Below are 27331 nucleotides of genomic sequence, written 5' to 3'. Positions count from 1 at the left end.
ATGCACATGACTGTGTGGCAGGCAACATTTCCACTGAAGCCATTGGTATAGCTGAGTCTGTAGTTTGGTATCTGTGACAGTTTCAGCAGAACACAATGAAAAGCAAAAACGGATTAGTATGAATATTTTATTAAAGGCAGTGTTACCAAAAAAAAGTATCAGTGCAGACTTTTCAGTTCTTCGTCAGCTGAGCTGTAAGAGGCCTGGATTGCACAAAGTTCAGGTTTTTCAACATTACAAGCACCCCAACAAGGTCAGCAGCATCATGCCTTCCTGTGTGTGCATTCTACCACAGGCGCTTGGGCCCACCCATTGCCTGGCAACTATTCTGCTGCAGCAGCAGGAAGCTGAACTGAACTATTGCTATGAAAATGAGAAACAGGAGAACCCACGTACTTATTAACAATGACAGGGCCAAACTAGTTTTACTCCAGAACACAGAATATAACCAGTAGGTCTTAAGTGCATGTAGGAGCATTGGTCAGATTGCTGTCACAGACTGCTGTCACACTGACATTAGCTGAAGCATTGGAGTAGCCCTCTACCCCTGCTGTCCTGGCAATTAAAACAAAAAGCCAAGCCTACACATGGAAGAAGCCAGTGGATAAGGCTTAGAACAGTTCAAGGAGGTCTTAACGCAGCCTCAGAAACAAAATGGCTAACTATAAAACATGAACAACAGACTCCAGTTGCCTTTCTTGTGTGTTAAACTCTACGTCATCATTTGGGGCAAGAAATTTATTGTTCTTCCCCCAAGACTCCTCTGGTACTAAAACAAGACTCAGTGCTTTCTAAAGTGGCAGTGCTGGAATAATGGAGTGGCTATTTTACCCTTCCTGCAGGACTTGCAGTGTCAGGTTGTATGTGATGTGGCATATGGGAAAACAGTGTATAGAGGCAGGGCACAGTGAACAAAATTGTGGAAGAGTAACATGTGGGGGGAAAGCTATCATGTCACTAAGTTTAAGCAACACTTTCTACAGTGCAGAGTCTTTTGTTCTAGTGCACTCAAAGTATTCAAAGTGCGAGAATTCCTCAATGGAAAAGTCAGTAACAGCAGGCACACTTCCCCAAGTCACTTTTTCCCACCACTACTCTTCCCCTGCAGTGTGCCCACCTTAACTGAGTGTGCACTTTCTAATACAACAGGGTGCTTCAGAAGAACCTTCTAATTAGTCTCCTACTTGTAACTGCTTGTCACAGGATGAGGTGGCCTGGCCTGGATGCCTTTAAAAGGGGATTAGACAAATTTCTGGAAGAAAAATCCATCATAGGGTACAAGCCACGATGGGTACGTGTAACCTCCTAATTTAGAAGTGGGTTACCTCAGAATGCCAGATGCAAGGGAGGGCACCAGGATGCAGGTCTCTTGTTGTCTTGTGGGCTCCCTGAGGCATCTAGTGGGCCACTGTGAGATATAGGAGGCTAGACTAGATGGACTTTTGCCTGATCCAGCCAGGCTTGACTCAAGTTCTTAAGACAAGGAGGAGAGTTCCCAATGTAGAGTTTGAGAGCCACAGGATGAGTGTCCTTGAGCATAACAGTTATGACATCGCCTAAGGATCCTCTGGAAACATAGTTTTGTGCAGAAGAGGCCATTATTGGAATTATTATTCCCTCAAAGAACACATAGCAGGATCTGAGGCATAGCATGTCTTGGGGGAACTCCAACAGCTTAAGCCATTTCTGCCCAATGTTGCATATACAGAACTGGGACCAAATGTGTACCTATGGACCTGGCAGAAATGGGTTAATTAGAAGATGGACCAGATCTCACTAGTATTCTATTATGGAACAGTAACAGCAGCAGATATTTGCCTCTAACACAATAAGGAGAAGCATCAAGATGCAAAGACAGTTGTAGAATGGTATTTGATGGCTTGTACAGTTCCAAACTGAGACACTGAAAACTTTGGTGAATGTTTAAGTCTTCCAAGAGGCAACTCATAAGCTGATTATATTAATGGGGACCTAGTCATTTCAGTGAGAATAAAACAGTGAAACTAATTCCACTGTGAGTTGCCTGCTGCAAGTACAGAGCAAGAACCAGAGGCAATCTGTACAGGTACCAGCAACTGTATAAGAGCAGCCAGGCAAAAACATAGAAGGTGACAAGGCACACAGACTTTAATTGGGGGCACAGTTAGAAGGGTCTGAGAAATCCCATTCAGTCCTGCAAGGATGTGTCATAATGGCCGGGGTGAGTCAGAACAGCACAGCACACCCCCTCTGCGACAAGCATTATTCTACTTCATTTACAAAGAGACATCGTTTTTTAGTTTTTCCTGCAGCTCCTTGTAAAGTTTGCCATGAACAACTCAAGCCTGTCAGGCAACAGGACTAAGTAAAACGCAAAGGAGGGCAAACTTCTCTTCTCGTAGAAGCATTTCTAATCTCAAAATTACCAAATCAGTAATACAATATTTTTCAAGTGATAAAATAGAAATGTTTGTGTTAGCAAATGTTGCTGCTAAACATCTTCATCTTTAGGTTTTGTGTAGTAAAAATTCGCTTCTTTTGTGGAATGGTTATATATTGCATATTTCCACTGGATGGAGTCTTCTTCAAGAACAGGTTATAGGTAAAAAGATGATTCTGCCTTGAATCAGGAGAAACCGAAAGCTGTGGCAAAAAAGACAAAGGGGAAAAAGCATATTGAAGGCCATTACATAGCAGCAAATGTGACATCAGATATCTGACAGCAAGTCACTTTTTTATAGATGCATTTCCAAGCACTGTTCTAATGGCTGTGGCACATGGGATCTCAAAGAGAAAGCAGACACACCACAATGTGCTGATTGACTAATTTTCAAAAAATTTTCCTATTCCCAATTGTTTCCTTTCCGATTGATTTCCAGTTCTACTGGTGCTCTCAATGCCTTTTCCTTGCTTTTATTCACTCTTCAGAATGTGCAACAGTCCTTAAGCAATTTCTAAAGGTCAAATTTGTAACAGAAATGACTCTATTTGAAGGCCACACAATCAAGCCTGAACTATCCAACAGTGAGCCCCTTTTGCAATATGCAAAACCAGTCAAGTAAGGAGACAGCAATAAGAAAGAACTGGGTGACAAGAGTGTGCATGTACCTACACTCCCTCAACACATGAAAGTGGATCACACCTGCTGACCCTGTCCTATCAGCGTCATACATCTAAGTTCATCATGTGATCAGAAACCCCAATCATACAGGGGCACATAGGCTCAATGCATACCTTCACCAGGACGTGTGTGGAAGGCGTGGGACACAGCAGATGGCATGATTCCACTTGCCCTCCACACATTCACTGACCATGTACAAGGTATAAACAGGACTACTGAATCTCACTTGAATTGGCTTTTAGAAAGAGGATGTTAATTGCTAGCACAGGATTGTTCAGCCTTTTATCAGACACCTGGAATTAAATACTTAGCATTTGCATAACACTTGGTTCATACATAATATTTTTAAATGTTGTCCTTACCATAATCCTGCAAGGCAGATATTATGATTCCCATATTGCAGGTAGGAAACTGAAGTAGTGGCTTACCAAAGGCCACCTAGGGAGCCCATGGCAGCAGCAAGATTTGAACCTGGGTACTTCCAATTCACAGGTCAGCCTCTTAACTACTATACCTGTACTACAGTAGCTGCATATCTCCAGGTGGTGTCTGGAATGTAGATACACTGGCTAGAGAAACTCAGTCTAGCATAAACCAGTGAAGGAACAGCTTTAATTAACCAAATAAAACAGACAGAGAACAAGATACGTGCAGCCTGTGAACATTTGGTACAAGGTCCCAGAAGAACTTCATCCCATTTACCAGGCCAGACCAATACCAGAAAGAAGGGCCTCAGCAAACACTTTATTTGACAGTGTGTAGCTGTTAATACGAGACATTAGAAAACAGGAGTTTAATCGATACAGATCCACATCTCAGGTTTATTTGGACTTGACCTTGAAAAAGCACTAGTATAACAAAACCAGGCCAAAGTGTGTCTGAAGGGCAGAGCTAGACATGATGTTATAGATATGCAAACAGGATCTTCCAGTGAAACAACAATACTGGGGAAGGAAGATTTAGTTCCCCGACTATTTTTCGTTCCCAAATTCATCTTCCCAAGTTCCTATCAGGGGGTTGGAGGACAAGCCCTAAGAGGAAAGGTTGAGGGAACTGGGCGTGTTCAGCCTGCAGAAGGGAAGGCTGAAAAGGGATATGATAGCTCTCTTTAAATACCTAAAGGGCTGACATATGGAAGAAGGGAATAATTTATTCTCAACTGTCTCTGAAAGTAGAACTAGAACCAATGGGTGCAGGGAGGCAATTTTGATTAGACATCAGGAAAAAAGTTCCTGACAGTAGGGGTGATTCGGAACAGATTGCCGAGAGAGGTGGTAGTCTCCCCCTCACTAGAGATATTCAAGCAGAGGCTTGACAAGTACCTGTTGGAGATGCTCTAAGAGGATTTCCTGCCTAAGGTAGGGAGTTGTACTAGATGACTTACTGGGCCCCTTCCAACTCTTCTCTTATGATTCTATTTGCACTGCCAGAGAAAACAAGTTTCATGTGGGAATCTGTATTTTTCACAAGCGTAAAGCAGCAGCTGGGGAAGGCAGGAGGGAAGAATCTTTATGCTTTCCCAGGGCAACAGTAATTTTGAGAGGGGATTATGCGACTTTCACATACAGGTGAAAAACCTCAAGCACTAAAAGGTCACAATTTGGATCAGGAATTCCTTCAGCTGCTATTCAATTAAAAAAAATCAGAACAAAACACAAGAAATCATTTTCATGGACTTCTTATCTCAGGTGTTTAGTTTGGCCTCTACAGACCTAACAAGCTACTACAGCAATACACAGATCACTAGCCCTGAAGCCTGGCACTAGCAAAAGTTAACTTTTCTTGAATTTTCTAACAAGAATATTTGGCAACAGTGAACAGTGCTAGGAGGCAGGGAGTGGGCAGTGACGAGTCCCATGAAGGAGGCAGGACTCACATTTTATTTATTGGGATCACAGCACAAAAAAGGTTGAAGGCCACTGATCTAGTACAGGGGGGAGGGCAAACTCTCAACTTTAGAGATCCTGGACCTTTAACGATTGTACATCTCGCAGATGACAAGCTGCACCTGCTGAAATTCTCTCTCCTACACAATTGCTAAAGGTCTGGGATCCCTAGAGTTGAAAGTTTGCCCACCCCTGATCTAGCAGATAGAGCATATTCTATTTGTACTGAGAATGCAGCTGCTTATTTGGAGTTTGAGACACTTGTGACAGCCTACGATACCACCACCACCCACCACTTCACCAGTTAAGGATGCTTTGTCTCCCCCCAACTCTTGCCCATGGATGCAGTACTGGGCACTGTGAAGGTTTCACACTCCTAACACCAGAGCATCCAGACAACTCATTGTTCTGATACACTCCAGGCCTACTGGTGCAACACCCTCTCCAATGGGTCTATAGTGCAGCTCCCAAGTTTGTTTCCTAAGTAACCCCCCTTCTCAGGCTCTCACAACTGCCTGAGAGGTTTGGCTAGTGATCTTAGAAAACAGATCTACCATTCCTGGCTATCTCAGGGATCTACAACTCCTGAAATAACTAGGCACAGTTCTTAGCCAGATAAACGAAATCACTGAGTACAAGTTTCTGACACAAATTCACCCATTAGCTCCAATACTTGCTAACAGGTTTCCTAACTGGGTTTCCTTTATGGCTAAAGCCCACATTGGTGCTGGTATTTACAGCTCCAGGGATAGCTGAGGGCTTATGGGGTAAGGCTGCAATCCTAGTCACACTTACTTGGGAGTAAGCCCTATTGACTATAATGGAACTCACTCCTGAGTAGACATGTATAGGATTGGGCACTAAGCCAGCTCTTGTACTCCCTCTCAACTTAGGGACCCAGACTGAGGACTATGGTTTGTAATAAGACTTCCATCTGAGACAGATGAGTATCCATCTTGGAAGAGGGAAAAGTCCCCCTGCCCCATAAGTCAGGAGTATCTTTATACTTTAAAGCAGGGGTGCCCAAACCCCGGCCCTTGAGGCCTCTCAATGCGACCCTCAGGGAGTCCCCAGTATCCAATGAGCCTCTGGCCCTCTGGAGATTTGTTGGAGCCCACACTGGCCCGACACAACTGCTCTCAGAGTGAGGGTGACTGTTTGACCTCTCGTGTGAGCTGTGGAATAAGGGCTTCCTCCACTGCTTGCTGTTTCACGTCTGTGATGCAGTAGTGGTAGCAAAGGAAAGGCTAGCCTTGCTTTGTGCAAGGCCTTTTATAGGCCTTGAGCTATTGCAAGAGCTTCATTCATATAAGTTCATCTTTAATATATTCATTTATGTAAACTTATGTAAATTAATTCAAATTTTAAATGTAAATTAACCCCCCCCCCCGGCCCTCGACACAGTGTCAGAGGGGTGATGTGGCCCTCCTGCCAAAAACTTTGGACACCCCGGCTTTAAAGTCAGGCTCTGACCAATCAGAAATTGGAACTAGCTGAACTTTCTTCAGGCTGATGTAATCACCTGGAGTTCTTACAAGTCACTCTCTCCAACCTCTCCCAACAACAAAAAGCCCAGCTGCATCCAGTCTGTAATTAAGGTGTCCTTGAAGCAAGGCACAAGGGGCTGTTATCTTCGTGCAAGGAATTTGCTAGCATGCATTGACCTGGCCAGTTGTCAGCTTTTCGATAAGAGTACTCTTCTTGCCATGCTAATGAGCAGTTTTCCCACTGTGGGTAGAGAGGCAGTGACTGTTCTTCTCAACATGGAGTCAAACAGCACTCTTGCCTTTCAGCTTACTTCCAAAATGGAATCCAACCAAGACCTAGTTCTTCACAGGCACAGAGTTCAGCTTCCCAAGAATCTCAGTTACATTTCTGAAAGCAAAAACTTTCCAGCTCTCACGACTGTGAAAAAATGCTTGTAAATGTGTGGACAGTGTCTGAAAATCTGCAAAGCCAGAAAAATGACTGAACAAGGTTTCAGTGATGGGGGGAGCATCACTGAGAGTCTGCAGAGCTCCTTGCCATGACTGGCAAAATCAAAGTGTGCAAGACAGCAAGCACATACAATCCTGTGCATTGATACGTGTTGCAGAATTCCACAGCTCTTGGGGCAAGTTCTGGATTTACTGTGCACAAAGTTTTCTCCCCCCTCATTATCAAATACACCCAGCCCTAGCAATGAGTTCTACACAAACTGAAAAGGAAACATTTTAGGGGGCTACTTAACTGAATGAATACCAGTGTTGTGCAAGTGCCCCAAACCATATCTACACACTGGGGCCAGACTGAAAATAGGATGCAGTGCTTGTCATTAGAAGAAGCCACAGGAGACGTTTCTCCACAAGATATAACCTGCTGTGAGATTCTGACAGTGTGTTCACCCCATGTTTGTCTTTTTGCTCCTGCCCTTCAGTGAATATTACTTCAATCTCTTGCGATAAGGAACCTTAAAGGTGCTTTGCATCAGTGCCTTCCTTCCCAGGAGCATGCTACCTAAATTTCTGAATCACTGAATACCTGAATGACCAGTTTGACAAAAATTACCAAATCCATCCTTTTTATGGCACTTATGCCCATCATGCATTGCTATATTTCTCTTCTTCTAACCTGCTTCCCCTGCTTTATTAAGCAACTGTGCCTTTTGCTGTCCAGTGGCTATCAGATGGGTTTGCCCACTTTCATTTTGCAAGACCCTAGGGAGAGGCAGTGTGTACACAGGTGGGCAATTATCTTTGCGTAACCTTTTCCATTCAGCTATCCAATTCCTTTAAACTGCATGATCTGAACTTCAAGCCATCTCACTCAACACAGGGTGCATTGAATGCACCATGATTAAAATTAGTCCCACGTTTTGCAAAAACAAAACAAGCTAAGAGAGGCTGATCTGGACAGCTCTAAAGGCAGTGCCGAGGTGGGAACTTCCTTAATAGGAGGACCCACCATACTGCTTACTCCACCCATCCAAAGCCACCTCACGTAACACTGCAACGTCATTGTGTAATGAAATACTGTGCATAAATATGCGCAACTCGAAAAGCAACTTTTGCAAGAGCTTCCACCAACTTAGGCACAAGCTTTGCTCACACGCTACATCATCAACATTTGGCAGATCAGAGGTTGTCCAAGTAGTCAGTGCCAGAAAGAGGAGCAAAAGAGATGACTTGGAATTCGAATAAACTGAGGTTCAAATCCCCATTTAACCCAAGAAGCTCATAGGGAGCTTTGGGCAAGTAGGGTTATTGCAAGGATTTGGTAGATAAGCCCCTAGGGCCCCTTCAAGGGTGAGATACAGTATAAACAGAATAAGTCAGTCAAGGTTTAGTGTGGTCTTTAACAAAAGGAAAACCCCTGCTCTGCAGCTTAAGCAAGAGAGGCCAGCCCTGAGGAGTGCATACAATGTACACCAAAAACCACTGCTAATGCTCATTTGCTGCACACCAGGAAAGATAACATGAACAAAAAAGACCAATTGGCTTCTTTTGTTCCTATTCTTACCTTGGTTTGAATTAGTGCTTTACAAGTGCTAATGTTGAATTTGTCAACACTGGGGTCTTCCTTTTCTTTAATGTTAGTTTTCTCCAAAATACCATCCTTGCCTTCTGGAAGAGCCTAAGAAACAGAAATCATATACAAAACTTTCAGATTGAAGAGCCACTTTATTTAGAAATGGACTCTTTTCTGATACAATATCCTGTACGATCGTTTTTAATATCAACAGTTACAAAATGTGGGCACTGGAAACTGGACATCAAGCCCCAAATTATCAACTAACATGTTTTGCTGATGCTGCCACCAAAAACAGCAACTGTATGTCTAGTTCTCCAGCTTCGGCAGGACGAGAAGCAGTGAGCCTTTGCCGATATCACCAAATTATGTGTGATATGCTCCATCCCCGCCAACAGCTGTCCATCAAGGAGCACTTCTACCACTATGATGTCCATTTTCTTAGTGCTCAAACACAATGTAGCACTAGCATGGTAGTTGCTCTTGCAAGGGTGGACTGTGCAAGCATCACAAACAATAACAGGTTATTGAGCAACACAGCTATTTTTCCCCATCATGCTACCCTACCTGAATATTTCTAAAAGGCCAAACACTTCTCAACAGTGCTTCTGAAGCACAAGAAAATTTATGTAGCTTCTTAAAAACCAAAGAAAGGAGCCAACGGCCCAGCAGTTACGTTCCCCCTTCCTGCAGCAATGTTCCCCTCCAATTTTGTGAATTCTTTTTCTCAGAAGATGTTATTGAATGATATATCAGGCTTACTGATATATGCCTTTCTCATCAGGCTATAAAGGGGTGGGGGAAAGCAATGAGAAGAGCCTTGCACCCAGCACCAACTTCTTGAGGAAGGGCAGGGTAAAAAATTTAATATCACATTGTGCCAAAGTGGACAAATAACCTCCTTGGCTTTTAAAACAAGGGTAATGAACACAGTAAGGGACGCAGTGGCTCAGTGCATTAAACCACTGAGTTGATGAGCCTGTTGATCACAAGGTTGGCAGTTTGAATCCACACGGCGGGTGGCCTCCCGTTGCATGTCCCAGCTCCTGCCAACCTAGCAGTTTGAAAGCATGTAAAACTGCGAGTAGATAAATAGGTACCACCTCGGTGAGAAAGTAACAGCGTTCTGTGCGCTTAGGCATTTAGTCATGCCGGCCACACGACCACGGAAACTGTCTACAGACAATGCTGGCTCTTTGGCTTAGAAACGGAGATGAGCACCGCCCCTACAGTAGGAAACGACTAGGCTTAATGCTGGGAGGAAACTTTACCTTTAATGAACACAGTATATTGTGCCTTTACCATTTCTCCACTGTTACGTGGGAAAATAGGATTGTCACATTGCTGCTGCTTCATTTAAGGCAGTGCAAATGCTGTATTGCAAGGGTTTTAAGACAGGTCTTTCAAAGATTCTGGACTTCTATGCAAGAAGAAGCTCAGTCTGCAATCTACCCATTGCATGTCTTAGCCCAGAATTATTATTATTCTGTTTATTAAATAATCTCAAACCCTCTTGGACCAAGTTCCTAAGAGCTCCATGTGTAAAAAGCAACTTTTCCACACATGCTTAGGGAGGGTCAGTGATCCCCTTAAGCAGCTTGACAGATGCTTCCTTAATGCCCATGGATGGCTTTGAGTAGCAGAGAGAGGGCTCAGAAAAACCTCATAAGGACACCACAGACAGCCCTTTGGATTCCAGACTCATTAGCAAAGGTCCAGAGCAGCTTGACAGTTGCAGCAGCTGTACAGAGAGCATGTGCTTGAGCAGAAGGTTCCACACAAAGTCTCCACCCACTTGTAATATATGCAAACTCTGCACTTGCAATATAAAGCTCTCATCAGCAATAAAGAATCACAGTACATAGGAATCAGCAGTCACAGGCAAAGGGGTGCCCAACCAAGACTGGGAGCACAACCTGAGCGGGAAGGAGGAGGAAAGTTTAAATTTCTTTCCCTGCATCGTAAACCTACTGAAAATCACTTCAGAAGCTCATAATTGAGGGTGGGATTTCTGTCAGGACTACAGCTTGGGGGAAACACTTGTAAGCTCTCCTCCTCCATGAATAGTTTGGACCACAGACTTTGGACAGAAGGGAAGAGTTTTCATGTTGTCTTTCGTGGTACATAAAACTTACAGCCCCCCCCCCTTATAATTTACATGTTCCAACAGTCCTCTCTCTTGCTTTCAATGCATGCAGTGGGTAAGCATCAAATTCATCAGAGTCCATGTGCTCTTGTTCACCTAAACAGCATTTCAGGCAGATGAGAGGGCAGAATTGTGAAACAAGCAACGCAGGAAGTTTGGGTAGGGAGGTCAGGAAAGCAGCCAGTAGGAGAACAGGGCTGTTGGGTGGACAGCCTGCAAAGATAAGAGTCTGGGAAAGAAGGAGTGAGCCAGGCGAGGGGAGGGAGGCAGCTCAAATACTGATACTCATTCGTTACCTGTAGTTCAGAGCCCATGAAGTATTTGGCCTTGTGTCAGCTTAACTGAGAGCAGGCCCAAATAAGAACTGTTGGCAACTCAAACGAAAGAAAAAATAAAATGGAATTAAAAGCCTCCAAAAGTCTTCCCAAGTCAATAAAAGCATATTGAGTTTGATAGGCATTTTCCCTTCTTGTTTTTGATTCAACAACATTCCCTTGGTTTTGATAACACAAGATGATCTCAGTGAACATTCTAGTACGGGTACTATACTTTACGACTACATGGTGATATCTCCAGCTGGATTGTTCCAGATTAAAATCGGCATTAAGCCCCACATTCAACTGGGAGCCAGAAGTCTCCTGCATCAATTTACTTATATTGTTCTCCCCAACACAGCCAAGTTTGTACAGCTGTTAACCTTTCTGAAGATACACTGCAGTTTAAAACAGCTAGTTCAAAAAGTTTACTTTATGTCAATTTCTGTCTCTTGTAATTGTGGAATGGTTGCACCATCCCAACACTTAGTAACACTTAGCTACCAGCATTCAACATCAGAGTGCAATTTGCCAGTTCCCCATTGGTGATCACTCTTTCAAGTTTTCCACAAACTACACAGGAGAGATCAGTCTCTCATTTCACAACATCTTTGCAGAACACAGATGCAGTGAGAGACTTGCATGATTTCTGCCAAAGTCCTACACTTGATATGACAGGCCCCTACTCCAGCACTTTCCAACACACAAAGTAACTGAGAGGACTACAAATAGTTCTTAACTATTAAGTCTTAATTTCATTGCCATCCAATTAATGCAAGAGCTACACTTTTTTTTTCCTGGAGACATGGACACACCTGGTGTACAAGATTCTACTACTGTTATTATTAAAAAAACAAATACTGTATTCTAGAAAATATTTTGAAGAGTACCTTTTCATGAGCATCTATTCCAAGCACAGCTAAAAGGTTTGCCTGGTAATGTGATCCATTCCAGGGACATCTTAAACCAGAAGGGTTACTGGAGCAAGTCAGGATTTTCCATAAGGTCCCAGAATCAGTGCTTTAAAGAAATGCAATTCATATTAAGATCTCAGAAAATATACCTCATCATGGTAATCATTTTTCCTGTTTGTAATTCAAATACAGCCTCAAAGAACAGTAAACACAACAGATATGCAATTCAAGTTCAGTAGCACATGTGGACTTGTTAAAGAGAAAGCATAAACCACCACTGATTCAATGTAAAAGTGATGTGATGCTCTGTTAAATGCAAAAGCAACTTTAAGGTTGTTCTGAAGCTGCATTCAAATTGGGTTTAATGATCACATCCTTTTCTCAGAGAACTGTAGTTCTCTGTTCTTCAACAGAGTATTCTCAACATCTTCAGCAAACTACAATTCCCAGGATTATTTAGGGAAAGCTATGCAGGTGCGCTGAGCAGGTGCACTGACACTCAGCTATGGCACTCCAAATGATAGGTTGATCTAAGGCCCAGAGCCTAAGTGTAAGGGCTCCCAGTCTCAGGGAAACAGAGAATGTGGGTTGGATCAAAGCAGGCCCAGGGTCTTTGGAGGCAGGACTGCAGTCCCAAAACTCTCTTCTACCATTCTTGCTCTAGCACTGCAGACACACAGAAGAGGGAAGGGGGTTATGTCTCGAATTACTCCTTCCCATCCTGCAACAGCTTCACACGACCTCCGTCAACCTGCTGACTGGCAGAGCCCTCATTCATCAGCTTTCGATCCTCCTCCCAGGTGCTCACTGCAAAGCTTTTAAGGTCAGCACTGGCATACTTGTTCTCCTTCCTCAAGGAATATCTTGGATCTTAGTGATGGAGCCACATGTGTGAAAAGTCTCACAATATGCAAAATTTTTGGTGGATGTTATAGCCTCCAGCTGCTTCCCTGCTAGTGTTCACCTTTCTGCCTCACTCCAAGTAAGGTCACTGCCAGTCTATAGCAATTCCAGACACCATGGTTATCCAAGACATGCTCTTAATGTTACTTGACATTCTTGTCTTTTAAAGGACATGAACGTGAAAATAACGGATTTGAAGGATGAATGAAAGAACTGTATAGTCTTACACAATTATAATGCAGCTGAAGCGCGATACCAATGTTAAAGATTTATATGTATATTAGATAGCAGATGTATAGATGTTTACCCATGTAATTAGGCTGACCTGGATTGTATTTATGATGCACTTTGGAAATGGCTTATGATGAAAGGATATTGATTTAATAAAGAAAAAAATAAGGACACAGCAGGGGACATATTAGCTGGCAGTAATGATTAATGGACAACATTCCAGAGAAGCTGCCCTCATAGGGGATGAGATCATCTAGTGGGAGCAGTAACAACTGCTGGGAAATCAACCCAGTCAGTGGGTAGTCAGGTTACCACCACTATTGACAGTGAAACAAAGACAATTTTAGGAAAGGAAGCAAACAGTCCACTGGAGTTCTGTTTGATCCAGTGAGCTGCCACTATTCCATACTACCAAAATTCTAAGATGATGAGTACTATCGGCCCTCGGCATTCCAATTCTGTTTTGGAACCCCTGTAGATGCCAAAACCTGCAAATCCTGGTCCCACCTTCAAATGTGACCGGAAGCTAATTCTGGTCACTTGATCCAAGACCCAGAGAGGCTGTGCACTGTTTTTGCAAAAGGAAAGGCACTTCCAATTTTTGGAAAAACCTGCAGCAAGTTAAATCCACAGATTTTGAACCCATGGATAGAAAGGGCCCATCTGTGTATTTCCTGCACAATCATATTTTCCAGAAACTTCAAAACTCTTGGCCTCCCAGAAACAAGCAGAACAAAAATCCATGCCCCATAAATACTCAACACAACAATTCTTAAGTAGTTACCAAAGTTGTTTCCTCATGTGCTCAGGAATGTCCGCCTCTTCTGTCTGTATATCAAGCATTTGATCCAAGCTACTTATACTCTCCACGAACTGTGGTACTGGAACTTCTGGAAAGCTCAGCTTAATAACATCTTCAGAACTGAGGCTAGCCTAGAGGAATCAAAGTAACATAAGTATACCAAGGCCAAGTCTGCTATTTTATATTGTGACAAAGCATCCCATTATCCCATTGTGGGGGCAGACAAAATTATTCTGGTTTACTTTCTACCACACAGGCTTACGCTATAAATTAGAGACTTCAGCCTTGTTTCAGCAGTCAGTTCAATCCAGACCACAGCCCTCTCACCATTGCAAAGATTCAGCTGCACTGTGGTTTCCCAATCAGTTACCCAGGAGAAGGAAAACCACCAAGATATCTTGCTAGTACACTGAACCCACCCATTCCAAGATTAACTGACAGCCTGAGACTTTATCTAAATGGAAAGCGTGTGCAGCATTGTTGTGAGCCAGATTTATGACGCCACAAATTATGTTTTATACAGACATTTTTCATGAAGAACAAAATGAAAAATGAATGTCTGTATTCAGTCAACAGTGTTTTTCAATGAAGGATGAACCAAAACCATCTACCTGGGTTTAGCAAGTGTTTTCATGAGTGTTCAAATACAGGTGGGGCCTCGGTATCTGCAAGGGATCCAGCCTTGGATCAACCTCCCCCCGCGGATTCCAAAAACCAAAGATAAGGAAGCCTGCAGTTTTCAGTACCTTAAACCCTCCAAAGGGTACCAGAGCTTTGCTCACCTCCAAAGGGCTTTCTGAAGCCCACAGAGGCTGCACACAGCCACCTGCAGCCTCTGTGGGCTTCAGAATGCCTACTAAAGGCAAAAAAAACAAGTCACTTCCAGTTTTCAGCCAAAAACTCTGCTCTGGTCCTCTTTGGAAGGTTCAGGCTGTGCCAAGTCTAGCCCAATGTGGGTCCGGAGGACCTTTGTTGAGCCAGATCCAGGTATGGAAAATTTGTGGCTAAATAGGCTCAAATTGTATGTCTCCTGTTTTCAGTTTCAGAACCTGTTGACTCATTTGCATCACCTCAAATGCCGGGGTAACTGGCACCATTTTTATAGAACTATACAGTGTTCTTCAATGCCATTTAGTCCAACCCCTGCTGAAGGAGGGGTGGTGGTGGACAGGTCAATGAAAGTGTCCACCCAATGTGCAGTGGCAGTAAAGAAGGCCAATTCTATGCTTGGGATCATTAGAAAAGGTATTGAGAACAAAACGTCTAATATTATAATGCCGTTGTACAAATCGATGGTAAGGCCACAGCTGGAGTATTGTGTCCAGTTCTGGTTGCCATATCTCAAAAAGGACATCGTGGCAATGGAAAAGTTGCAAAAGAGAGCGACTAAGATGATTACTGGGTTGGGCCACCTTCCTTATGAGGAAAGGCTACGGCGTTTGGGCCTCTTCAGCCTAGAAAAGAGACGCCTGAAGGGGGGCATGATTGAGACATACAAAAGTATATCTGGGAAGGATAAAGTGGATAGAGAGATGCTCTTTACATTTTCACATAACACCAGAGCCAGGGGACATCTACTAAAATTGAGTATTGGGAGGGTTAGGACAGACAAAATAAAATATTTCTTTACTCAGCATGTGGTCAGTCTGTGGAACTCCTTGCCGCAGGATGCGGTGACGGCATCTGGCCTGGATGCCTTTAAAAAGGGATTGGACAAGTTTCTGGAGAAAAATCCATTATGGGTTACAAGCCATGATGTGTATGCGCAACCTCCTGATTTTAGGAATGGGTTAAGTCAGAATGCCAGATGTAGGGGAGGGCACCAGGATGAGGTCTCTTGTTATCTGGTGTGCTCCCTGGGGCATTTGGTGGGCCGCTGTGAGATACAGGAAGCTGGACTAGATGGGCCTATGGCCTGATCCAGTGGGGCTGTTCTTGTTTTCTAATATAGAACATCTCCAAAACACACTTTTAAGCCTTTGCTTGAAAACCTCCAGCAAGCAAAAAGCTACCATTTCCCTCAATTATTTGCTTCCTTCGGATAATTGCTCTTACCGTTTTCTTCCCAATATCCAGTCAAAATCTCCCCTCCAATAGCTTAAGTCCCTTAGATCTAGTTCTGCTCTCAAGGGGTAGCAGAGAACAAACCTTTGATCTATTCCATGCAACAATCATTCAGGTATTTGCTACAGTGTCCCCACAGCATTCCCACCATCTACTCAGCTAGTAGCCTTATTAAAAGTAGTAAGATTTGACTGGCAAGATTTTTGACAAATTGATGATGGCTTGATCATGGATTGATCATGGCCTCATGATCATGTCTGACTAAACATCCAAATTAATGTCATGGACGCCCATAATCAAAATTACTTATTTGGGTTGCCACAACCACACAAATCAGGCGGGAAAAGAAACAGCAGCTGCCACAGTCAGAGAAACGAAAGGGTACCAAACTATAGCAAATTACTACAGGCATTAGGTGACGATCTCCGGAGAGAATCTGCTTGGCTGCACCAACTGTGCTACTTTCAAATTGAACATGGACATTAAAGAATATTCAGCACAGGTCTACTTGTAACAGCAATTATAAAATCACCCAAAAATGTGTGACAGCTGGAGAAATCCATTCCTTATTCACACAGATGACTCTTACAGCACAATCCTATTATGTCTACTCAGAGGTAAGCCCACTGTGTTCATTAGGGCTTACTCCCAGGAAAGCATGTATAGGGTTTCAGCATTACTCATGTAAGCAGATCCACTAAAGCTAATACAATACTTTATTTACTGTGATTATTCTTGTGCCAAAGGATTTTGCAACTTCATTCGATGTGATCACCCAGCCTCTACTGGGCAAAGAAAGGTAAAGAACCCCTTCTACAAAGCACCATATCATTATGGTTTCTACCATAATAGATGAATCTCAGTTTAAAAGTTAACCTGTTTACCTCACTGAAGCTTGTAATTCAGGATACTGAAGTACAGGGCAGTACACTGAAGTACAGTATATTGAAGTACAGTCTCTTGTTATTAGGTGTGCTCTCTGGGGCATTTGGTGGGCCGCTGGGAGATACAGGAAACAGGAATCAAAACACATAGACGAACAGGCCTTGCTGAGTGAGAGTCAGCATGGCTTCTGTAAGGGTAAGTCTTGCCTCACAAAACTTATAGAATTCTTTGAAAAGGTCAACAGGCATGTGGATGCGGGAGAACCCGTGGACATTATATATCTGGACTTTCAGAAGGCGTTTGACACGGTCCCTCACCAAAGGCTACTGAAAAAACTCCACAGTCAGGGAATTAAGAGGACAGGTCCTCTCGTGGATTGAGAACTGGTTGGAGGCCAGGAAGCAGAGAGTGGGTGTCAATGGGCAATTTTCACAATGGAGAGAGGTGAAAAGCGGTGTGCCCCAAGGATCTGTCCTGGGACCGGTGCTTTTCAACCTCTTCATAAATGACCTGGAGACAGGGTTGAGCAGTGAAGTGGCTAAGTTTGCAGACGACACCAAACTTTTCTGAGTGGTAAAGACCAGAAGTGATTGTGAGGAGCTCCAGAAGGATCTCTCCAGACTGGCAGAATGGGCAGCAAAATGGCAGATGCGCTTCAATGTCAGTAAGTGTAAAGTCATGCACATTGGGGCAAAAAATCAAAACTTTAGATATAGGCTGATGGGTTCTGAGCTGTCTGTGACAGATCAGGAGAGAGATCTTGGGGTGGTGGTGGACAGGTCGATGAAAGTGTCGACCCAATGTGCGGCGGCAGTGAAGAAGGCCAATTCTATGCTTGGGATCATTAGGAAGGGTATTGAGAACAAAACGGCTAGTATTATAATGCCGTTGTACAAATCTATGGTAAGGCCACACCTGGAGTATTGTGTCCAGTTCTGGTCGCCGCATCTCAAAAAAGACATAGTGGAAATGGAAAAGGTGCAAAAGAGAGCGACTAAGATGATTACGGGGCTGGGGCACCTTCCTTATGAGGAAAGGCTACGGCGTTTGGGCCTCTTCAGCCTAGAAAAGAGACGCTTGAGGGGGGACAAGATTGAGACATACAAAATTATGCAGGGGATGGACAGAGTGGATAGGGAGATGCTCTTTACACTCTCACATAATACCAGAAACAGGGGACATCCACTAAAATTGAGTGTTGGGCGGGTTAGGACAGACAAAAGAAAATATTTCTTTACTCAGCGCGTGGTCGGTCTGTGGAACTCTTTGCCACAGGATGTGGTGCTGGCGTCTAGCCTAGACGCCTTTAAAAGGGGATTGGACAAGTTTCTGGAGGAAAAATCCATTATGGGGTACAAGCCATGATGTGTATGCGCAACCTCCTGATTTTAGGAATGGGTTAAGTCAGAATGCCAGATGTAGGGGAGGGCACCAGGATGAGGTCTCTTGTTATCTGGTGTGCTCCCTGGGGCATTTGGTGGGCCGCTGTGAGATACAGGAAGCTGGACTAGATGGGCCTATGGCCTGATCCAGTGGGGCTGTTCTTATGTAAGGGCAGAGTTACTGTTCACCAAGAAATGCAAAGTTGTGTTGCTCTTCTTGCCCAATTTAAAACAAAGATAAGAGATGGTAATAATCCCTTAGGTAAGGGGATTCAGCTAAATAACGCATGTGGTGGTGTTTTCCATAAAATTAGAACAATGTCCATTGCTACCATGCTTGGTTATGCCCCTTTATCATAATACAGGTCATGAAATGTTGCTGCATGTTATATATGACAACTGCCATAAGAATATTGTATGCTCAATACTGGAAGGTTCCAGAGATACCTTCAGTGGAAGAATGATGGTTAAAGATTCTGAACCTTGCAGAAATGGACAAACGATTCTACTTAAAGACAAGTCAGTACAAACCTTTATGGACAATTGAAAACCATTTATGGACTTCCTGCGCACGAAGGGGAAAATGAATTAGGGATTCGATGAGCAGCCAATGATTATATAAACGTTTTTCCTCTTTTTTGTTGTTCAAAATGTACTTTAGAATAATTATCAGTTTAACAGGTAATACCCAAAATGTTATATCAGTGTTTCTCAAACTGTGGGTCAGGACCCACCAGGTGGGTCGTGAGCCAATTTCAGGTGGGTCCCCATTGATTTCAATATTTTATTTTTAATATATTAGACTTGATGCTACCATAGTATGTGACTGCATTTAGGGAAATGTTCCACATATGTACTTTTAACAGGCTACTATGTGTATGCTTTTAACAATGATAGTGCATGGGACTTATTCCTCAGTAAGTGTAGCTAGATTGCAGCCTAGGATTGTAAAAATTTTTCTGCTTGATGATTTCACTTCGTCATGACATCACTTCCAGTGGGTCCTGAAAGATTCTCATTCTAAAAAGTGGGTCCCGGAGCTCAATGTGTGAGAACCACTGTGTTACATGTTTTTGTAGAAGAACAAAGAAACAGATTGAGAGCTCTGCACCCGCCACACAGCTTCTAATCTTTTTTCCTTTTTTTATTTTTATTTTTGCCTACTTTGAATTTACTGAGTTTGTATGTTTCAATTTTTGATCTTTTAAAATAAAACTATAACTTAAAAAAAGAAGTGTTGCTGCATGTATATTTTGTTTCCTAATTTGCTGTGATTTTAGCTTAACATCTCTCTTCATCCATGGTCTTCCCTTCCCATTCCATGGTCCGTCCTTCTCCTTGTGCACCTGTCTATATAAATTTTGAACTTGAAGACAAGGACACATTGTTAATGTATGTAAGCACCTTATTTCTCAGGCACTTGCATAAGAATAATTAAGCAAAGCAGAGGGAAGGAACTAGTTTTGTCCTTCTTCACTGCATTAATGAATCAAGGAGTTGTCTTAGCTCTGTGTTGCCAAATATTAATTTTATTATATCATAAAAAGGCAGGAAATATATTTACATTACAAACAAAATACAATCAAATGAGAATCATGATTGCTTCACATATGAGAAATAAATCAGTTTAGACTCACTTACCTTTTTCTATTCTTCTCATAGCAGTACCTACCACAAGCTAGACAAGACTGAGCCCAATCCTATGTATGTCTACTCAGAAGTAAGTCCCATTATAGTCAAGGAGCTTACTCCCAGGAAAGTGTGGATAGGATTGCAGCTTCCATCCACAAAAAAAAAGTAGCCATGTTTAACAAAGGATCAACTTCATATCCATGAAAAACAAACAACTTATAGGTGAGCCTATGATAATTTCATATAAGAAGTATACCACCACATAAACAAAACTTATATGAAAAAAATTAAGAACCACACCCCTACTAGACAGCGTAGTGCATCTTTTACTTATTAAAACTTACCTTCTCAGGAACATTAGCAAAAACTTCTTTTCTATTGTGCGCTGCTGCTCTGGAAAACAGCTGCCTGCATGAGGTAGTGAAGCAATTGTAACTGAGATCTAGATGATTTGTAGAAAATTGCTTTTCACTTGAACTCTCCAAGGATTCTGGAGCATGGTTTAAGTTCTCCAACTTGACCTCAGTGAAACCTTCAAAATCGCCCCAAGTGCCACTGGATTCCATCATGTCAGTATTGAGAAAACTGTCTGGAGATTCTTCATAAATTCTTCCTTCCTCATACTCACTGGGAAAGGTTTTCTGAACTGTTTCCACTTCCAAGCTTTCATCAAGATTTCCGTTTTGGTTTAAGGGGCACACATCAGCTTTCTCATTGCTTTCACAGTGGGAGACTGCACACGTCTCTGCTGACCGAGTTCTCAAAAATGACCCCTCTGAAATTTCCGCACCCCAAGGTGCTTCTGCTAAACTCTGATCTTCCATTTTTTCCCCTCGTTATTGCAGCAATGAGCAATCATTCATGGTAAATGACCCCAAAAATCCAGAAGAAACATGGGAAATGGGACAAAACTCTTAATGTTTTGAAAACAGAACCGGGTGCTTCATTGTATCTTGAGCAGCCTGCGACAATCTTGCTCAACAAAACTGCGTGCCCTTCAACACCTCCCTAAGTCATCAATGCAGTGCTTGTTTTGCAGTCTAACTTGCTCCCAATCCAGATTTCAGTCTGCAAAAGAAGGGTTCAGAATAAAGACCTTTCAGATAATACTGTGTGTGAGGCTTAAAAAAAGATAAGCTATTGGGCAAGACAAAATGCTCAGGCTTGGACAAATACATTCCAAAGTCATGCTGTGAAAACTTGCAATTTAAAGGAACAGAAACTAAACAAGGGTCAGTCCTTGAAATTTTTACCTCCTGGACTCAAGAACCAGTTCAGAGCAAAGTCCCCTTGGGGGCCTGGGAGTGTATTGCACAACCTGGCATAACACTTTATAAACTGAGGACAATTCAAACATGGGTCAAGATGGAGTATAGATCAGTTGTAATGGGACTTGAGTCAGGCGTAAGGACTTGTCTGGATCATCGTCTATATAGCTATAGAGAGCTCTTTTGTTATCTATATGAATACTTGTGCTACAATCTGAAGTGACTGAATAATAATGTTGCCCCTGTGAGTGGGGCTAACGCTGACAAACTCACTACCTTTTCCAGAGGTGTTTTTTTTAAAAGAAAAATATGTTAAACATAAAACTGGTATAGACCTACAATTTTCAGAAGAGTAGCTTTGTTGTTACTAAAAGTTGCTACAAGACTTACAAATTTATCATAACAAAAGTTTTGTAGACTACAGTCTACTGCATCGTATGTACAAAGTTGGCTCTCTTAGGTTCACACATATGGACAGCAGAAGTATGTCTACTCCCAATTTTCCACTAAGTTTTTTTGGGGGAGGGTCCCCTTGGGGAGAAAGGTGGGATAAAAATACTGTAAATAAATGTTTCTACAGATCTTTTACACATGCAGTTTCAAGAACCTTCAAGAATAAAGCCAAACCTGGCAGAAAAATGTACATTTCTGGAAAATGTTTATCATTTTACTTTTAAGGGAAATTCTTTTTCTTAACCATGTGTACTCCGATACTGATAAACATATCACATGTAAAAAACTATGTCATACATAACCAGTTCTACAAGGAAACTCTTCATCTATTCAGTCTATTCAAATAATCTTTGCATTAATTATAGCAAGACTTCTAGTCATGATTGAGAACAAGCTACAGCATATATTGCCAAAACCCCACCCAGTTTCAATCAAGAAGCTTTCTATACAACTTATTGGACAGTAAACTTCTGGCCACTTGCCTGACACTTCAGTTTTGGGGTGGGGTAGAATACTTTGAGGAAATAACTTTGCATTTTTTTTAAAAAAATGTATTTGAATCAACATTTTAGAATATTTATAGCACAGGTAAATGAAGCTCCAACCAGTGATGGGCTGCGTATGTGACAACACCGATCCCCGCACATACACCCCCAAGCCTCTGAAGCCACGGGAAGCTCTGCTCTCCTTGCCTTCAGAAGCTTTTCTGAGCCTCGGAGAGGCAGTGCACAGATGCACACTTCCTCTCTGAGGCTCAAAAAGTTCTCAAGAGGCAAGGGAGCGCAGCTTCCCCATGGCTTCGGAGGCTTTGTTTTGTGTCAAGCCTCATTGGTGATGGGGTGCCGGTTCGCATCCCTGTCACTAAGCGACACACAACTGTATTTCACACAACCTGTGTTTGCAGCAGTAATTCATCTACAGTGAAGATGACACAAAGCTGTGCAATACATTTCCCCACACACTCCTGCACATCCCCTGTGGTCATCAGAGAGGGCCCTTCTCAGAATTCCACTGCCATGTGAAGCCAGGGGAATGGCAGTAAAGTGTAGGGCCTTCTTGGCTGTGGCACCACACCTCTGGAACCAGCAGCCAGATGATCCAAGAGCAGCTTCCTCAGTACAATGTTTCCAGCGGGGTTTGAAGACCCATCTGTTTCACCTGGCCTTTGGGAAGGGAGGGACTTCTTAACTTTTTAAACTTTTATGCTGCTGCTAACTCCTATCTGCTCTTTTATTATTGTTGTTTAAATTATTTTATGGTTTTAAATGGTTATTTTAATACTTTATCCTGACACCTTGATACATTTATGCTTTGTTGTAAACTGCTTTGGATTTTTAGAAGAGCGGTATAAAATTCTTTTAAATAAATATGCAAAATAAACCCAAAATAGATTATGAAATATTTAGTGAGATCAAAGTAACCCAATAAAAAAACAGAAAGATTAAGTATGCTACACTGCTAAAAAGGTGGTGCTGGAAGAGACCAATTATCACGGGCCAGATAAGAGCTTCTGTGGGCCTGACACCCCTCTCCTAAACCGTTTAAGGCATAACACACACATCTTGAATTGTGCCTGGAACACACTACCAGCCAACAGAAACATAATATGCAACACGAGAATAACCTTCAATGTCAGTTTAACCGCCTGACAGCAGCATTTTGCACCAAGTTTCCAAACTGTCTTAAACAGCATAAGAACATAAGAAGAGCCCCACTGGATCAGGCCAAAGGCCCATCTAGTCCAGCTCCCTGTATCTCACAGTGGCCCACCAAGCGCCCCAGGGAGCACACAAGACAACAGACACAACCTGCATTCACAACAAGCAGCCCCACATACAGCTTCTTATAGTAATCCAACCATCTCCAAAATGGAGACTGCTGTGCACTGAATACAGTCTCCCCAGCATGACCAGACCTTGCTTTTCTGCCACAGATCCTGCTACTGTCACCTCCAATCTGCCTCAATGTTCATGCTGCCCAGACACATCTGCCAAGAAATCCCTGCAGAGCCTGGGTTGCACCAAATGTTCTACCAAATGCTAGAGGAGATCAGAGGTGACAATAGCAACTCCCCCATGGAATGGCAAGCTCCATTCATGCGGGAGACGGGTTAGCAAGGGTGCCGGATACAGCCCATGGGCCGCAGTTTGGAGCGCCCTAAAGTAATCCAATGGCAGTGTCACCAGTGCTGACCAACTCAGCAATGGGCATTAGTAACCCTGAACATCGATATTAGCTGAGTATCCAAAAGCAGAGCCAGACACCCCCCAGAATGTTTAAAAAAAAAGAAGGCTTTCACGGCTATTGGCATTATTAAGAAGCACATGGCCTAGAGTCAGGTTTGTGAAGCACATTGTTGATCCTGCCTTGGGATTAACTGAGATTGAATATGAACAATTTTAAAAATGTACATAATAATGCTCCCACGTGTCTTGGGCATCAGCTCCACCCAGCTGTGAAACCATCCACAAATTTACATTTGCTGACTGATTCGGTAAAATGTACCATGATAGGGAGAAAAGGGGATTCTTCCCAAGGAATTCTCTTTGCCTCCCCTTCACCCTCTCTGAGGGATTGCCAGTCACCATAAAGTGCAACAATACTCTACCATGGAGCCACATCATAAAAATTCGGTTTGTATGCATTAACCAAAGCCAGGAAATTTGAAATATTTTTCCAGCTCGACTGCTAACACTGTGTGATTAAAGGCAATAAATAAAAGTAACATATCCTACTTTGACACAACACCTATTCTAACACTGAAGCAACACACACTGAAGGTGCTGTCAAGAAAATTAAAATAGGGCATCCTGAATTGATATTGCACAAGACTTGTTCCAAAATTACAGGCAGTGTGAACATAACTTTCACTAATTCACAAGGTCTGAATATATTCTTTAGAATGGGAATTTGGAGGTTCCATCCCTCCCTGCCTTTCTTTAACACTGATTTTTCAAAGCTATCGAAGCTGGAACACACACCCATTTTGCTTAATGCACCATCACTGTCATCTCAGTTTTAGTCTAAAAGCCAGGAAAGGATATGTACTTAATAAAATTTTTGGAGTACAGTATGTCACTGAAAAAGTAATAGAAAAAATTGAACTCCCTCTATATCTTTTGAGAAGCATGCAAACTGAAGCAAGCCATCAACAAACAAGTTATAAAGGTTGACCAGATTTTCTTTTCTTTTAATGGTGCGGTTTTAATTATTGGTTGTATCGAAGAGCAAGATGAGAAGTATAACTATTACAAAAATGAGCTGCAAGACAGAAAGTCATCCCCACCCCATTTATGTCTCACTGCATCTATAAACTCACGAAGGCTGCTGTTTGGTTCGGCATTGATGATGGTTGAGGCTGAGAAACCTCTTACTAAAAATATTCCTACACTTCACATCATTTAATACACGTATTAGTATTCCTACACTTTATATTTTCCCTCCCTCCCACTCAAACCAGGCAATTTTGATGAATGCATATTACGAGGCTCGTATTAAGCCTCATTGAATTCAAACATATAACTTGAATGTTTTTTAAAAAGCTCTTCAGGCTAAAAATTCTATATCTGTTTACTTGGGAGGGGGTCCTTCTAATACAGTGAGTCTTTCTTTTGAGTAAACACACACAGGCTCAGGCTGCACACAGCCTTAGGCAAAACAATATTCCCACGCATCTGCAGTCAAAAGATTAGTGGTGATACAGGTCCTATCTCAAAGTTTGTAACAAATGCCAGGATAACATATGTCAACAATCTGGAACACTTCAGAAGAGCACTATACAAAAACTAAGAATTAAGAAGCAACTAAAAGTCATGTTTTGTGGTTCAGTCCACAAGTGCTTCTGCTACAACAGATTTTGCAGCTGAAGAGGTACCACAACACAACAGCCTAGCAGCCACCCCTTCCTTATGTATTTGTCACATTTTTATCCAGCCTTCCCTTCAAGGAGCTCAAAGATGCATGAGTGTGGTTCTATCCCCCTCTCCCCTTTATCCTTGCAAACTCCCTAAGCGGAAGCTAACAATTGGCCTAAAATCACCCAGTGATGCTCACAGCCAGGTAGGAATTTAAATCCTGATCTCTGTAGCCCAGTGGTCCTCAAACTTTGACTGGTGGATCCCTTGACCTACTGGACCATTGACCACAGTTCCCCATTAGGGATACAGTCCTATACATCAATGGTCCTCAACCTTTTTCATGCCAAGAACCAAACACCCACACACCCACCCCAGAGAGAAAGAGAACTAGGACCTCACTGTTGATCATGCCCTCTCTCAGAACCCTATCCACCCACTCCCATCACCATCCACTCCTCACCCCCCTATCAATCCTGTTCATTTTCATCAAATAGTCTTATTAGAGAGAGCAGAAAAAGTTATCTTGAAGCCTGGCACTAGTGAAAGCTAATCTAGCACAACTGCTAAGAACCTGAGCAGATTGGGACACAATCTCCTGGTACCTGAAGGGCTACACAAAATGCCTCCCATCCTTTACCTGGAGGTCTTCAGCCTTTCTGAAGATGGCACACCACCTTACAGGGGCAGGTGTAAAAATGTCCTTTAAAAGCCCATACAGAGAGAGCCTACCTCACAACACTGTTGAGAGGACTGGGGCACACCACCTTACAGGGCAGTGGTGTTCAACTTTTTCATTCTCATAAGTTGCCACAACCAAGGCTTCATGACCCCATTGGGGATCCTGACCCAACAACACTGATGCACATTTTATAGGGTGGTGTATTTTTCCAAAAGGATTCAGTGGCTCCCAGAATCACAGGCTGGAAACAGCTATGCAAGTCCAACATGTACCACTGCACAGCGCACACCATACTCAGGAATGGTGGGTCTGGGTTCAAATTCCCACTGAGCCATGAACTCCATTGGTCTTGGAAACACCAATAAATCTCTTGGCTGAGCCTACCTCATGCCGCCGTTGTGAGGACTTATGCGCACCACCTTACAGGGCACAGAGGTAAAAATGCCCTCTCAAAGGGCTTTCAAAGGGCATTTTTACACCTGTGCACTGTAAGGTGGCCTGTAACAGTCTTCACAACAGCCCTATGAGCCTATATATATAGGTGTGCACCACCTTACAGAGTGCAAATGCCAAAATACCCTGTGGAAACATTATATATATATAGGCTTTTAAAGGGCATTTTTCCACCTGCACCCTGTAAGGTGGTGCACACCAGTTCACAACAGCCATGTGAGGTAGGCTCTACACATATGGGCTTCCACAGGGCACCTTTGCCCTGCAAGGTGTTGTGCACCAGTCCTCACAACAGCCCTGCGAGGTAGGTTCTACACATATGGGCTTCCACAGGGCACCTCTGCACCTGTGCCCTGTGAGGTGGTGCGCACCAGTTCTCACAACAGCCCTGCGAGGTAGGCTCATCTATGTACAAACCCTGCCCGGCCAGCCCCCGAGCCCGCCCACTCCCCTGCCCCCACGCGCCCCCCGAAGGCGCTCCCAGTCGGGCAGGGCGCCTAAGGCAGCTGTAGGAGGCCCTCACCGCTCCGCCGCGCGCCTCCTGCCCCTGCAGTCCCCCGCTCCAAGCGAGGCCACCGGAGGAGAGGCGAGCGGCAGGTGCCGGCCTGCGCATGAGACCCCAGCTCCGATTGGCTGGGCGCGCCCGGCAGGGCGGGGCGGAAAAAAACCCATCACACGCAGAATCGCGGGGGCGTGGCCTGAGGAGCGGTTGGGCAGGCTGGCCTCTTTTCAGAGGAGCGTGCGGACTGCCAGGCGCGTCACCGGCCCTGTGGGCGGGGCTATTTCCTGGGCCCTCCACAGAGAAACCAAAATCGCCAGAGTACCACATCCCTGTCCTTGATGGAGCACTTCCGG

The 27331-nt window shown here is 43.3% G+C and overlaps 1 protein-coding gene across 1 annotated transcript; it reads right to left on the bottom strand.

The window, feature by feature from the left end:
* Positions 1-113: 113 nt before the first annotated feature.
* CLBA1 (clathrin binding box of aftiphilin containing 1) lies at positions 114-27091 on the bottom strand. Its single transcript, XM_066612316.1, has 6 exons — positions 27000-27091; positions 20111-20834; positions 13786-13934; positions 11844-11973; positions 8485-8598; positions 114-2622 (listed from the first exon to the last, which is right to left on the bottom strand). The coding sequence occupies exons 2-6, from the start codon at positions 20588-20590 to the stop codon at positions 2455-2457; spliced, it is 1041 nt and encodes a 346-aa protein (XP_066468413.1). The 5' UTR covers positions 20591-20834; positions 27000-27091; the 3' UTR covers positions 114-2454.
* Between the last annotated feature and the right edge of the window lie 240 nt (positions 27092-27331).

Source organism: Tiliqua scincoides, chromosome 1 (genome assembly GCF_035046505.1).
Source record: "Tiliqua scincoides isolate rTilSci1 chromosome 1, rTilSci1.hap2, whole genome shotgun sequence".
Lineage (NCBI taxonomy): Eukaryota > Metazoa > Chordata > Lepidosauria > Squamata > Scincidae > Tiliqua > Tiliqua scincoides.
Note: the sequence above shows the minus strand (reverse complement) of the source record. Positions and strands in the feature narration are given on the sequence as shown.

Excerpts from the sequence above, each read along its gene's own strand:
- CLBA1 (XM_066612316.1), bottom strand. The coding sequence starts at position 20,590 with ATGGAAGATCAGAGTTTAGCAGAAGCACCTTGGGGTGCGGAAATTTCA. Across the intron at positions 8,599-11,843 it reads GAATAGATGCTCATGAAAAG|GCTCTTCCAGAAGGCAAGGA; the intron begins GTACTCTTCAAA and ends TCTGTTTCTTAG. Across the intron at positions 2,623-8,484 it reads AAGCACTAATTCAAACCAAG|CTTTCGGTTTCTCCTGATTC; the intron begins GTAAGAATAGGA and ends TTTTTGCCACAG.